Raw genomic sequence first — 16,012 nt, 5'->3', positions numbered from 1 at the left:
ACTAAGATAGATACCAAGACTTCCCTGATGCTTCACATAAAAGAGCCATTCTCTGTACCAGAGAGGAGTTGAGCAAGCTGGAGGCCAGGGGGTTATGTTGGAACCTCCATGTGCTGAAGATATATAATGGATATTTTTTTCCAAATAAGAATACAGCGATAAGTATAGGGTGCCTTCAAATTGTGAAGTTTCCTCGAAGAATAGATTCATTGGCCTCCCTTCTGAATTTGAGTAACTGTTTTTGAGGCAACACCCTGAAAAAATATGAAATATAGCTTTCTTTCTCCTACTGGTATGATGAAGTGGACAAGTGGAAAAAGAATAATTCTAAGTAAATTTTAAGGACAAAGCAGCAAAAGAATTAAACTGAGCATGGCCCATGAAAGATGGATGATGACAAGTAAACGGAGGAGGTGGACTTTGATCCCTTCAATTTTAGTAATCATTATTCATAGTTATTATTCATAAATTCGAGCACACATGTTAGGTCCACACTCCAATGACACCTTTGCATTTTATTTTAAGTTGATTTCTATCTGGTTTTACAAACAAAGATTTAAAGGATTGAATTGTCTCTCATTCTTCCTCTGTTGCTATAGCTTGTCTTTTTCATATATAGTACTGGCTTCTAGCCCTTTCCTACCCTTTATCTCTATAACCCATCTCGCTCCCCCACCCCAAACTTTCTTTCTCTCTCACTCTCTGTCTCTGGTTTTAAGGGGGGGAAAAAAGGATTTCTAACATGGAAAAGTAATATTTGAATAGATTCCCCTAAGGCAATCAATTTACTTTTAATTTGTCTGGAACTAAGCTTTTCTTTGTTGCAATGAGGAAGGATTAAAACTGCTATAAAATTTATTGGCTTCCAGGAAGATATTTGAAATGAATTTTTTTTTTAATGATTGTGTTGTTTTCTGTACCCAGAAGCAGTGTCATCTCAACTACAGTATTTCAGATGATAGCTGAAGTTTTACCGAAATATCAAGATAATGCTAGATTTTTCTACCAGGCTTTTATTGGTAACAAATAGTCCATCCTAGCTAACTAATAGATGTTATTATTAGGACATTCCTATTTGTTTCCAGTGTGTATCTCTAGCAATTACTACTGAGCTGATGATACAACACACACTATCTCTTTGAATCATTACAAGAGACAGAGATTGGTTTACTGAACTCTTTATTTTTCAGATGTGGGAGAAGTGATTGGAGAATTACTAATATTGCTTCTTAGCTTCCCCCCTCTGTCCCACAAATACTTGGTAGTCAAGGGCCTTTAAAAAATTTAGATGTTAGGGTTGTGACATTTTTCATTGATTCACGTATAGCATTGCCTATTCTACAAAACTGAATGTCTTGGGACTTGACTGAAGGAAATGTCAGTTCCTGTTAAGGGGAACACCAGATGCTGAGTGCCTTTTTATCCATTCAACATTAAATTTTCATTAAAAAGGGAAAGTTTTTCTCTTGGCCAACACTCTATCTCCTCTCACTTTCTGTATCAGCCTTACTTATGCCATTCTTACTATGTGTTCTTCCAGAAGATCATGACCATCATAAAATTAGCTTTTTCACAACCTGGTGACCTGCTAGCAATTTTCTTGCTTCCTGGAAAAGAGTAAAACCAAGTTGGAATTAACTTTAGCTTTAGAGCTACTTGTAAGTGGGATCTATAGGCTTTGTTTTCCTAGTAGCCTAACTACCTGTAAAATGTTTCTGGCTGTTTTTAATCTACATAAAGTTAAATAACTTGTTTGCACTCTTCAGAGAAGTGACTAGGTTTTATAGATGTCCTACTGATATAGGCTAAGGGACTTAATTCTGTGGGCATTTTAGAATAAAACTTTCAAAAACAGCCTCACATTGCTCAGAGTCGTAGAATCTCAATGCTCCTTGTTCGGGGGAATAGTTCATTGGCCTTCTGTGTCACTTCATATTTACTTATAAAGATGCCTTTCAAATGGTTTCTTAGCACCTAGGGGACATCTACCACTTTGCCAGATAATTATCTTCATCACAGAAGCCAAAATACAAAGTCAATCTGTGCTTATCTCAGTCACTGTCAGCACCTATTTCTTACTCTCAGTTTTCCAGGCAGCCTTCTGCTTCATTTCCTTGCTCCCCATGCATCAGCAGAAATGATTTATACTTATACACATCTTGAAATCTCTTCTTTATGGATTGAATTGAATTGAGCCCCAGTACAAAAATGAAAACTCCAGGAACTATTGTGATTGCCCAAATTACAACTTGGATTGTATGACTGTACATGCTACACTCTCATCTATCATAAATATTAAATTCTCAAGCACTTATACTTCAATATGTTTTAACTTTGTTTCTTCGACCAGCTCAGCACTAAAGATTCCACTGAAGATAATTCAATTGCTTTGACTTCCGAAAGGGACATCTCTTTAATCTATTTTCTTTTTGCACCTGGAGTAAGTGAATTTCAGGTGCATAGACTGTGAATGAGGGGTGAGGCCTGTGTACCATTTGGCAACACAGAGGCTGAGTACTGGGTGGCACTTGATAACCCATGCTAATCTGTCAAATGGTCCAGAATAAGGTTGAGGTTCATCAGTCTTTTCAGCCACCTTCTGTATCTCAAAATAAAACTAAACTTCTCAGAATTCCTGCTGTTTAATCAGCCATTCTGAAAATGCCAAACTATACTAATCAGGGCTTTTTTCTTTGCCAATCTGCTATCTTTTGGCAGCACCCCTTGCCAGTTTCAGGAACTTTGTTTCCACACCCCATCCTCACCTTTTACCCTCCCTGAATCATCTCTACCTCTACATATTTTTAGTGTGTCTCACTCTATCAAAACCCCCATATCCTGGGTCCCCATCACTTAAGGAACTGGTATATAATCACAGAAAATCTGATAATACCAACTTGGTAGTGATCTTTTTATTTTAACAGGCATTTCTTTATGCATGTACCCAGCCAGATGAATGAAAAATGTGGGATTTTTTTCTCCATGTTACAAGGGCTGGTTTTTGGATAGCATTTCTTTGGCATCTGTCAAATAATATCACGTAGATGTTTTGAATCTTATCCGTCTGCGTGCTATTTGTCAGTCCATACTGCTAAAAGAAAGACCTCTAATGAGCAAGGGCCCAGGAAACAGGAGAACAAAAAGAAAGTGTTAGGGAGGAGCCAAAATGGAGAAAAATGTTGAAAGAAAGAGAAGAAGAGAGTGAGAAAAAGATAAATAGCTGCTTGTCGTGTAATTTGTGATGTGCTTCTTGTCACACTACAGGATAGCTTGGTGTTACTGGTTTATGAGTCTCTAAAAATGTATCAGCCTTCACTGATGTTCCCTTGAATGTGTTACAAATGGAGCCCTATCTTTTATTGCTAAAATTTTATTTTATCAAGTAAGTCTAAACTCCCCCCAGTATTACAACCTGGGAGAGTTCTAGGATGTTGTCATTGAGGCCTCATTACATTTTTGCTAGGTGCTTAACAGATATTTTACAAATGGTATCTAAATACCCAAAAGAAGCCTAGTTCTTAAGATGTCAATCACATCAAAACCTAAGGAAATGTCTGAAGCCTAGCCCTAGGTAATACTTCCTACTCTTCTCCTTCTTTCTTTACTTTTTTCCTTTCCCTCATTTTTTTCTCCCTTCCTTTTACATTTATTCCATTGTTACTTTGCTTGCTTTATTAAGTTATAGAAGCAAGAGGGATATTTGTTCTCTTGACTCTGCAGGCCTTTGAAATGCTGTTAAGAACTCTTTTCTGGATAATTCTTTCCTTTGGTAATTCCCTGGCATATTTGGAGTATTAGTTTTGCCAGAAAAAGTCAGCATCTTCAGTGGGTCTAAAAGGCTCATCATAGGTTCCATTTTGGGCTTATATTTTATAGAAATTAACAATTTCATTTGATGCTTGCTATTTGAACAACACATTCAGCTGGTAGAATTGACTCTTCTGCTTATTGTATTGTTAGTTTATCACAGTCTAGGTGACATTAACCATTGTTAGAACAGAAAACTTGTAAGTACATGGCAAATGTATTTTCAATTGGACATCAAAGGATACTAGATCTCTTTAAAGTCTGTGTACAGAGTTCAGGAAACCACTCAGAGTCCAAGATAACACTTGACTTTAATGTTTCTCAAGTTCTACATTTACTTTACTGCCTTTGACAAAGCTACATAGTTTACTTTGTAGGTTTCTATAGTGTTTTCACTAGATAAAATAGTTATTTCCATCTTTAGGAGTTGCATCAGTGGCACAGTATCTGGGGTGTTGACCAAGATTCTTTGTTCTTTCTGTACATTTTTCATTCAATTAAATTAAACTGTTATTGACCACTGACTCTGTGCTGGACTCTTTGTGAAGTTCAGTAGGTAAGTGAGGAAACAAGACAGATACAATCTTTACTCATTTATAGCTTAAACGCTAGGAGAAGAATATAGACATTAAACAAACACAGTAATCTCTCAGTATCCATGGGGGATTGGTTCTGGACTTTAGTGGATACTAAAACCTGTAAGTCCTGCAGTTGGCCCTGCAGAACCAGGAGGTAGGTGTGAATATGAAAAGATGTGCCCTCAGTATCTGTCAGTTTTTCATCCTATGAATACTGTATGTTTGATCTGCCTTTGGTTCCTGATGCAGGGGGCTGACTGTATTTATTTTAAAAATCCACACATAAATGGGCTGATCTTGTTCAAGTCTTTGTTATTCAAGGGTTAACTGTAATTACAAGTGTGATGAATACTATAAAATGGAGGTGCCATGAGACCTAACTTAGTCTAAGGCAGTGATTTTCAACCAGTGTGCCACAGCACACTGGTGAGCTGCAAAAAATTTTAAAGATCATTAATTACATTATTTTTGAAAGAAGTTCGAAGCCCAAAACATGTGTGTATCTATATCTATATCTAGTTTTACTCTTTTTTTTTTTTTTGGATCAACATAATTTAAGTGCGCCACAGAAGTTTAGCTATAGGTTCAAGTGTGCCTGTGAGGTTGAAAAACACTGGTCTAAGGGAAGGATTCTTTGAGGAAGTGAAATTTAAGGTGAGACTTCAGGGATGATGTATCACTAAAAAGTTGTGTTTAACTGCTAGTAATAGAGACCCCCCTCCCCCATCAAAGAAAATAAGTTAGTGGCTCAAATAAGAGGGAAAATTACTTTTCTTATTAAAGGAAGTTCAAGTCTGGTGGGGTAGCTTTATAATATCTTTAATAACCTAAGGTCTTTATATTTCTCTATTCTGCCATCTACCGTGTTTTCCCCAAACAAGACCTACCCCCAAAATAAGCCCTAGCAGGATTTCTATGCATTTGTTAAATATAAGCCCTACCCTGATAATAAGACCTAGTGATGGGCGTGGCTATACAGTGTATCCACATAGCCACACCATGCATTTCCACCTGAGCGGTAAGGAGGACTGGAATACCTGTTATCTGCCACAGCTCCTTTCTCTGAGCCATTCGCACTTGTGAGGGTGTGCACGTGGTAACCCCGGTCACAGGCATCCTATTGCACATGTGCAAACAGCTAGGGGAAAGGAGTTCACGCATCACTAATGCCAGCCCCACCAACAAGGTCCACTCTCCCTGTCAGGTTTCAGAAAAAGATGACTTAAATGTATTTGAATAAATGTAGATTGTTGTATTATACTTAATAAAAATAAGACATCCCCTGAAAATAAGCCCTAGTGTGTCTTCTTGAGAAAAAATAAATATAAGACAGTGTCTTATTTTTGGGGAAACACAGTACAGGCACATGGCTTCCATCTTAGGGCCTTGGTGGTAAGATATCTCATGGTAGTCAGATGGATATTGTATCCCAAGCTATTGTGTTCCATTCCAGACAGGTCAAAACAGGAAGGAATAAGGACAAAGTGGTTTTCCAGTTAGTCAGATCCCCACTTTTAAGGAGTTTTATTGACATCCTGCTGTCATAACATTGGCCCAATCTTATGTTATATGACCTTCTCCGCCTATAAGGGAGATTAAGAAATATAGGGATTTATTTTAGCTGAGCATGTCACCACCTCTAACAGAAGTTGGGCTTTGTTTTTAATTAACAGAAATAGATGAGTATATTTGGCAGGCAATTAGTTATCTCTGCTTCAGGTGAGTAGAAGTTAGGTAAGTCAAGGGGGATGTACTTTTCAACAATTACGTTTTCCTAATTAGGCACATGTGACCAATTTTATTAGCACTTAACTTCCTCATTATTTCCACAATCCATTCTATTATATCTCGCAAAAATTGGTTCTGCTTTGGTCATAGATTTTCTTGCTCATGGAGTGATGCAGATTAAGCTAAGTAGATATATAAGCATACAATCCAGGAAGCTTTTCTAATTTATACATACATACATGCTTATAGGTAATATTACTGCTGCCACTTAGAAGTAGCCAACTACTTGAGCTCTCAGGAACTGGAACTTTTCCTTTTTGCCTCATTGATTGCAGATCAGTTCTGAAGAGGAAACACATTGTTCTTTTAACTGTAACCTTGAACTATTTTAGTGTTTGATTTTTTCTGTGATCATTAGGATCTTTGACTTAATACACCCAAACTCTGAATCACAGTGAAGAATTGCTAGCATTATTGAACACATCCATTGTGACTGAACATCTATACGAACCCAACAAAGTCTCTCAATTCCTCTATTCTACCAGGACTTTGAAAATTTTAGCAAAGCCTGGGATGATGTTTTCATCGTTTCTTTTATTACTTTGGTTGGGACAATGGGAGGCTCTTTGTAGTGTGGAAGTATATTGTTTGCCCATATCTGAAGGGATAGCAATTTCACATCCTGAGCAGAGTAGTAATTGCTGCAAAAAGTTTTGCTATTATCTGCACAAAATAACATATTCTGATCTTTTTTATTTGAATTACCTCCTTATCCATCATGACTTAGTCATCGCTACTGCTTATGCCTCTCATACCCTCACAAGACTGATATTTTTAAGATTTAAATTCTTTTTTTCCAGAGGTTTTGGAATTGTCTCACCAAGGTACCTAATGATAAGTTGTGACCCCCAAATACTTATTACTATCATGTTTGAAGAAGCTTTCTCTTTCTTCTGTATTTTTTCTTTGGTCTAAAACAATCATGTCTATTTTGAATTAAGGAGTTCACTAGCCTCTTTGTATCCCTCTTCCAAATTATGTGCTTTCCATTTTTTGTTGTATTTTTAGATTCTATGAGGCAGGAAAGACCAATTTGCTCATTTATCAGTCAACTGATAATGTTCATGTTTGAATTAAAGATACCTCCATTCATCCATCTGTACATGATAATGTATATGCATTTCTAGAACTATGAGTGGATTTATAATCTTACAATTTGCTTTGCCTTAGGTTCAGGTCAATACTTTCATTTTTTGTTTCTTTTTTCTTTTTCTTTTTTTTTCTCAGGTCAATACTTTCAGACAAAGATGTGGCAAAGTATCAAATCACAAATAGATTCATAAGAGGAATCTTAACAGGGAGTTAGTGAATTTTTAGCCTATCTCCGTTTAAGCTGGAGATAGAATTATTTTATTTTATTTAATTTTTAGTTGTACAAATTTATGGAGCACATATGAAATTTTGTTACATGTATAAAGCACAGTGATCAAGTCAGGATATTTACAGTTTATTTGTGATAATGCAAAATGGTTCCTCTCTAGTTTCATACCTCCATCCCCAGCCAGTATACTATGTGACAGCCAGCACATAATCTTTACTAGTTCTATACAATTTCAGAAATAGTCGGTTTGGTTTTTCTTCTGTCTTCATTGATATTATTATTTTTTCTTTTGCAGTTTTTGTCTGGGGCTGGGTTTGAACCTACCACCTCTGGCTTATTGGGGCTGGCACCCTACTCTTTTGAGCCACAGGCACTGGCCTTCATTGATATTCTTAAGAGGCTTTTTGTATTGTGGCTTTCCCACTTTAATGCACACTTAATTTCTATAGTAAACTGAAGTTTCAATTTTTGAAAGGTAATTCACCTGCAGTACCTTTATGAATGTAAGTTACCTTGTACCAGACAGAGATGTTCTTCCTGCCTGTCTATACTAACGATATTTTCTTTCATGTATAAAATGGCTATAAACATTTTAAAGCTAGGTTAGATTTCATTTCAATTTTGTCAACACAAATGTCATGAAGTGTTGTTTGAAAGCAAAAATAATAAACAGCATCTCACTGCCCTTGTTAAGAACTTAAGAAAATACAGGTATCACATCTAAGTTAGGGGTGAGAAATTGTGAGTAAACAAGTCTCCTAGATTCAAATCTTCATTTGCATGAGGTAAGAGAAGGGCATATAATAAGTTTACATAATTAATCTGAGAAAATTGCATATTATTCTAGCTCATATATGGCTGAGGCTTAGAGAGATTGGTTCATAGGCTTAGCCTGATTGCATTCTTGGTGGTGCTAAATTAGTTTACCTTTTCCTCTTCCCAGACAGTGATTTTTTTCATTTAAACAGTGGGTAAGCTGAAGGCAAATACTATCTTTCAGACAGAGAACCCTCTGAGAAGAATGAGTTCCCTGCTCCAGTATTCATAAGATCTTGGAGGTGTCTGTCTCAGGAGTTTCTGCTCTCCTATTCTGTATGCAGGGGATCCAGGTGTCCTCATCCTGTTGATTTAAGGAAGCCTGATATAAGGAAGGAGCCCTGTGCTTGGATTCAGGGTGACACATGGGTGGCATTCTATTGAATGGTGTTAAAAAAAACTACATTTGAAAATGTTAATACAGCCACTTCATCCTAAAACCTAAAAGCAATAAGAGCTTTGTGTTGAGCATATTGGGCAGGAGATACTTGATTGTAGTTTATTACTCTTCTGCTTTAGAAGTGTGAGCAAGTGGGACATAATAGCAATCTTAAGATCAGCTGGGATTTTCTCTTCATAGTAAGTCACATGCCACGATTCCAAAACTTAAAGGGTAAATCCTCTATGCTTCTATAGTTTAAGGTAGAGACAAAAAGGACAGAACTGTAACATCCTTCTGGACATTTTTTACTGATTCCAGAGTTTCTCACTCTGATTTGTAGAAATGGAAATCAACTATTAAACTTTCCCCACATTTGTTACTGTAAGGAGATTCCTTCACTCTCTACCCCCAAACACTCACATTAATTATTTAGATTTATTAATTGGAAAGCTATGAGATGTGCCCCCGAGGAGATGGAGAGGCAGAAATATCTTACTGGGAAGCCTTAATGATGTGATTTCTGCACTACTAGCGAGATTCTGGGACCTTTGGGGGAAAGTACTAGATTTGGAAGAAACAGATTAAAGGTGTATGATACCACTCATATTGTTTCAGTCTCTACATAGTGTTTCCCAGGTATGTCCTAACATGTTTCCCTTACTTTCATATTTTCAGCCTCCCAGTAACATATGCATGTTTAATGATAACAGTGTATCTAATGGCAGCATTGAGAGCTTGCAGGGAAGGGGCACAGAAAGGTCTTTGACAAACTCTTCATTTTGCAGAGGTAGCCTTGAAAACTGATGTGGAACTGTGCTGGAGCTTGCAGAACTATTGTTCTATCTATATAGAAGGCCCTTTTCTTGTTGATTATGTCACTCATTTGTTATTTGTTTCTAACTCTGCAGCTTGTTTTCAATTCTGAGGGTTTCATTCCCCAGCACCAATGGGTGCTGAAAAATGTCCAAATAAATTGGCAAATAGTGTCCGGGAACACTGAAGAGGTTTTTAGTTGGCTTTTAAGTAGCTTAAATGAAGTCAAAGGCTGTGCCTAGGATAGTGTTGAAATCTATTCACCTTGGATGAGAGATACCTGACATTTAACTGTTTCCAATGCCTTTTCTCCAAATGATGATGTATGCAACCAATCCAATCATTACTCCTTGAGCCCTCTCCCCTGTGCTCCTTCACCAAAGAAATTTTATGAATGAAGTGGAGAAGTATCTTGCTTTGCCATGGCATTTAGTCTTTAAAAACAATCAAGAAGCAAATGAAACACACCCCTGAATAGAAGTACAAGTGTACAAGGAAGGTATGTTATTTATAGGCTAATGTCAGGCAAGACCCTGAATTGCACATTTCTCCCCCTACAAAAAAGCAGTCACAGAATACATTTTCAGGTTTTTTCCATGCATGCACGGGTGTGTGTGTGTGTGTGTGTGTGTGTGGTCGTCTTTGCAATGTCCTAGTCTCTCCCTCTCCTCTGATCCTGCCCGAAGGTTTTCTATAAATGTTAAGCTGCTCATATTTTGAAGCACTATGCAAGGTGATGAACATTTTCATTAGGTCATTCTCATGTAAGAATATAACATAAATATAAATGGATCTAGAAAACTAGGGCTATAAACCGGATACTCAGATTAGCAGTTTTCCAATGGACAGGCAGAAGTCAATCCTGACTCCACGTTTTGGTGAAACCTGTGTAAAGGCCCCTCTGAGAGCCAAATTGAAGACTTAAATTAACCCTTAATAACCCGCGCCTGTGGCTCAAGCGGCTAAGGCCCCAGCCACATACACCTGAGCTGGCAGGTTCGAATCCAGCCCCTAGCCCAGGCCCGCCAAAGAACAATGACGGCTGCAACTAAAAAATAGCCGGGCGTTGTGGCAGGCGCCTGTAATCCCAGCTACTTGAGAGGTGGAGGCAAGAGACTCGCTTGAGCCCAGGAGTTTGAGGTTGCTGTGAGCTATGATGTCATGGCACTCTATCCAGGGCGACAGCTTGAGGCTTTGTCTCAAAAATAAATAAATAAACCTTACCTGAAAAGAGAAAGACACATCTCTCAATAATTATTAATTTTAACTGCTGAGATCTTCTATGATAGGGTTAAAGTAATCCAGGAAAAATTCTTTAAGAAATATTGCCCTTATGGCTAGTTGGGTCTAATTAATAATGCCTGACATATGAGTGATGTGTGCAAAGGGCCAATTGAAGCTTATGAATCAGCTGTAAGGAAAGAATCTCAGTATATCCCTTCTTATGGGACATTAAGTCATGGAAATTGCATAGTGAGAAGATTGGCTGGTAGGACTTCTGGTCAGAAAGAAGGGATGTGGTTGGTTTTCAAAGAAAGTGAGATACCAATCTAAACTTAAATTAAACCCCGTGTATCAGTGGTGGATAAAGTGGAAGGGTGGTTGGCAGTGCTGTTGCTTAAAAAACCTGTCCCCTGTCCAAGTCTTCTTAGATATACTGACTGTTGGATTCCCTGCCTTGCCTCCAGTCTGTCTTCTGCTGAATCCACTTTCAAACATAGGTTGATTTTTAACAGGAGTTGTTGATAAAATTGCTGACTCTCAGCACCATGACACCCAGGATAAACTTTTTAAAAATTATATTTTTTCATCATAATGTGTTTCCCTTTAGGTTTTTTGTTTTGTCAGCAGTGGGAACACCAACAAAAATTTAAAAAGATGAGTACATAGAGGAGAGAAAAAGAAAAAAAGAGAGCTACAGCCTTTTAAAAATCCAATTCTTCACACTTGTCCCCAAAGGCAATAAAGGACTATCTAAAAGTGCCATTTCCCAGAAGGGCCTGTGGATACCTAAGAAACCAGAACACTGGGGAGTAACAGTGATTCCTGGGAAAAGCTGATGAAATTGACTATTTTTTTTTTCCCCCAAACAGATCAGAATGAAGGATTTCATTGCAGGGAAGAGTGCCGGATTCTTGGCCACTCTGACAGGTGCTGGATGCCCCGGAATCCCATGCCCACTCGTTCCAAGTCCCCGGAGCATGTGAGAAACATCATTGCGCTGTCCATTGAAGCTACTGCTGCTGATGTTGAGGCGTATGACGACTGCGGCCCCACCAAACGGACTTTCGCAACCTTCGGGAAAGATGTTAGCGACCACCCGGCTGAGGAGAGGCCCATCCTGAAAGGCAAGAGGACTGTTGATGTGACCATCTGCAGCCCCAAGGTCAATAGCGCTATCCGGGAGGCTGGCAATGGCTGTGAGGCTATTAGCCCTGTCACCTCCCCCCTCCACCTCAAGAGCCCTCTGCCAACCAAGCCTTCTGTGTCCTACACTGTTGCTCTGGCTCCCCCGGCCCGTGATCTGGAGCAGTATGCCACCAATGTCAACAATGGCCCTTCTCGTCCTTCTGAAGCTGAGCCCCGTGGAGCTGACAGTGAGAAAGTCATGCACGAGGTCAACCCCATTCTGAAGGAGGGTCGCGACAAAGAGTCCCCTGTCGTGAAGCGTCTGAAGGATATCATTCTCTAAATAAGTCTGGGGGAAGAAGAGAAAGAAATGAGAAAGAAACCACGCTGACTAGCGAAGAAGCAGGAGCTGCTCTTTTTAATTGCTCACCAATGGTTGGTTCTTGAGTGGCTGTAGTTCAGAGCTTTCCCTAAATGTATTGTTTATAAATGACTATCATTTCTGTGACAATCCCTCTCGTTTCAACAGGCAGCAGGGGTGTTCAGTTGGAGCAAATTAGCTTTGGCTTGAGTTGTTCATGGGGCCTTGATGTTGGGGAAACAGAGACAAATTCAGTTGTGAAAAGTATTATGTATTAAGTGTTTGAATTTATATATTTTTCTATGTCAGAATTATAATATAAATTACCATTGTTTGTGGAGGATTACATTAAAAAAGCAAAAAGCAAAAAAAAAAAAAAAAGCTCTGGACACCTTTAACAAGCTTGTCACTGTTTTTTTGTAGTGTAGACAAGTTAATGGTCATTTATTGTGTACTACTCATTGATTCAGTGATGTGAAATCGAGCCCCAAAAGGTTGTTTCTGAAGCTCGAGTACTTTCCAATGCCGCTACTTTGCTGTGGACACCCCTGCTTTAAGAACCCTTTTGCTAGCTGTGCTATTGTTGTATTTGATATTGCAAATTGCTATGTGTGTGGTGATGGCAAAAGGCTTTTAAAGGTTGGTGTTGTTTTTTTCTTAAAAAAATAATAAAACTACAAACAAAAACAAAATGCAACTAACTGAGACGGCAAATGAATGAGCAACACCACACATAAAGATTGAGTACTTGGAGGATACTCACGTTTTTTAACCCATGTAGTGATTGCTCACCACCTTGCAGAGTATTTTTCCTGCCTTTCAGTCTTCTGCCCAGGTCCATGACAGAACACTGCGGAAAGTAATTTTTGGATATGCTGCTATCTAATTTGCAGTTGTCAGAAATACTTACTGTGTTGAAAGTTTTATGAGATCTATTTTTCTAATTTTCAGAACAGGAAAGTTGCTCCTGAAGTTATCAGTTTCCAGGCTTAGAAATTCCCTGTCTCCAATCATCTAAAACTCAAAGCAACTGAATCTATTTTGAGCTCTAAATTAGCATCCCTTCAGACACACACTTCCTGATTCAGTGTTTCCCTATCACAATTAGAATTAGACTGCAAAGCACATCATGGGCTGGAATGGAGAACTCCATGTTGCTCTGTATCTTAGGCTTATAAATAGGGATAGAGTAAGTAGTACAAAGTGTACACTTTGGAAAAGACAGGTAACAGGTAACAGCATTGCTAATCCAATTACTGTGCCTTCTAAATGGAGACACTCGGAAACTTGAACTCGTCTTTTTATGACTAATACTTTTTTGATTAAAAATGTGAACAGGAAACTATTAAAATAAAAATACTTTTGATTTAGCTAATTCTATTTGCTGTAGGGTAGGAATACACTTTATTTTTGGAACAATTAACAAACTGTACATTCTTTTTTTTTTTTTTTTCACATTGTTCTAGCTTCCCCCATTCACTGTCTACTAATCCTCACTAGCCAACATAGTATTCGTGCAGCCTAAGAGCTTATTATTTAAAAATATAGAAATATGTCACCTTTGCTCTGCCTTCATTATAAGAGTCGTTTCTAGAGAAACAAGTTATATGTTTGTTTTCTCATTTATTTCATTTTTGTTTTTGAAATTCAAGGGTACTCAGAGAGAAGGCCTGAAGGTTAGAACACTAGAATGCAAAAGAGGATTTATTTTCTTAAGTTTAGTTAGATAAGTCATCTTTTAAAAATGTCTTAGTTATTTTTGTCTGAGTTCTTAGCTTTATACACTACTAGGAATATTTTCTTTTATGGGAGGGAGAAGGGTTTTGAGGGTGGGGGTGGGTGGGTAAGGCAATGGGGATGGGGTTAGGTAGGGGAGAACATTTCTGAAGAAGAGCCTATAGTGAAGCTACAAATCCATCTTTTTCTTATTCAGTGCTAAATACTACCTCATGCAAAATATTGGCGTGGCTGCAAATTTCCCTCTGAAACTGACACAATTAGGGATCAATTACTATAACATCTTCATTTTGCCTTATTTCATTTTCTCGCACATGCTTTTCTCCCCTCTGATTTATTTCATTTTGGTAGCAGATTTTGAATTAGGTATTTATTTCTCTTTGCAAGTGACTATTTGATTAATACATTAAAAAAATATATATATATGTTTTGCTTTAAGTTATGATGGCTGCCTATAAAATTTAGACTATTCCTCATCCTGATCCATCCTGGTATTATTTTGTTAGCTATCACCTCAAGGTCACTTTGAAGTCAGATTTGACAGTTTTCTACAGGTGTATTTCTTACTATGCTTAGTGAGAACGAGGCTAGCTGAAAAGATTGTGGAAAGTGGGAACATTAAATGACATGTGGCTGTTGAGCCAGAGAGTCCACTGGCCGCCATGCCTCTTACCAGCCAAGTTTCAAATGGTTAGAGTAGCAGTGGCATTGATTTTGCTTTTCTCTTGGGTTTTCATTTCTTCATTTTTTTCCCCAGAATTCAGCTTCAAGCTATAGATCCATTCTTTTTCTCTATCCAAATACTTTGTTCTCAGTGGGCAGTCAGAGATTTTTTTTTGCTTCTAAACCTCACTGAGCATGTTCAGAGAATTCCTCTCATTAAGAAAATATCTTTTTTTCCCCTACAATTTTCTGATGTATGCGTCCTCCCAGAAGCACAAGTGCATCCTAGGAGGGCTTTATGAGGTGGTTTTGTATGCAGGCTGTGCCTTCAAATAGGCATTCTGTGCAAGGACCCTAAATTTCCCTTTGCCTCCTATTTTACCCCCTCCTTTTAGCATGTCTGATGAAACCCTACGAGGGCTACAGGGCCGAATATTCTTCCTTTTACCACTCTAAACATGTTACACACTTAAACAGGGGAGCAATGTTGGTTCTTAAGTCCTAGGGAGTTCTATTACATTTCTTTTGTGTCCCTTTCGAAGAGGAGTTGATGAAATGGGATGTGCTTTACTAATAACTGCTTTTGGCAATTCTCTGAGCAGATAAATTTCATGCACTATAAAAGGCTTAGTTTGCATTGATTGATTGTTTTTGTCCAAATATGGGGATATACTATATGACAAGTAATAGGGAGAAGGAATTCTCTTTTCCTTATAGTGACTAATCTATGAACCCATTCAGAATGAAAGTTATTATTGCTTTGATTCTCTTAAAGCCAGTAGTCTAAATTATGGCCCACCTTATTGCTGAGGCAAATAATAGACCCCAAAGGATCCTGCAGTTCCTTCAGAGCAGTGGTTCTCACAGTGGTATATTCCCTGGACCAGCTGCAACAACTGTCACTTGGCAACTTGTTAGAAATGCTAATTCTCTGTCCCTTCCTTGACCAATTGCATCTGAAAGTCAGGAGATGGGGTCTAGAAATATATATATATATAAATCAGATGCCTGCTAAAGGTTGAAGGATTGTTAAAGCACAGGTTATAGGCCCCATTCTTAGAATTTTTGATTCAGTTGGTCTGGGGTGGAGCCTGAGTCTTTGCATTTCTAAAATTCCCCAGCTGATACTGATGCAACTGACCCAGGAACTACACTTTGAGTATCACTGCTCCATAGTAAATTTGCCCAATAGAGCTAATTGCACTTAAGGTGCCCATTTAAACAAATTTGTTCATTGGTGAACCACTGATCACTAATTAAAAATATTAAAAGAGGAATATAACTCAGAAGTCTGAAAATTGGAACCACCCAGAGTATCTTGATAGTGTTACTTCAGCACACAACTGACTGTCTGACGGGAAGGAATTATGTTGACTTTTTCCTATGAAATCTTAAAA

At 38.1% G+C, this 16,012-nt stretch overlaps 1 protein-coding gene across 3 annotated transcripts in view; it reads left to right on the top strand.

The window, feature by feature from the left end:
* Window positions 1-12,565, top strand: part of PCDH19 (protocadherin 19) — a 104,972-nt gene extending 92,407 nt beyond the window's left edge. For 2 of the 3 annotated variants that reach the window (XM_012810092.1, XM_003797829.2), the window contains one exon: window positions 11,599-12,197. In XM_012810092.1, coding sequence (XP_012665546.1) covers window positions 11,599-12,197 — 599 coding nt within the window. Of the gene's footprint in view, window positions 1-11,598 lie in introns of all 3 variants that reach the window. The other variant, XM_003797830.2, reaches the window with a different exon arrangement.
* Window positions 12,566-16,012: the final 3,447 nt, after the last annotated feature.

The sequence above is a fragment of the Otolemur garnettii genome, unplaced genomic scaffold (genome assembly GCF_000181295.1).
Source record: "Otolemur garnettii isolate 467f Iridium unplaced genomic scaffold, OtoGar3 scaffold00125, whole genome shotgun sequence".
In the NCBI taxonomy this organism is placed as follows: domain Eukaryota; kingdom Metazoa; phylum Chordata; class Mammalia; order Primates; family Galagidae; genus Otolemur; species Otolemur garnettii.
This window is presented reverse-complemented; position numbering and strand designations above follow the sequence as displayed.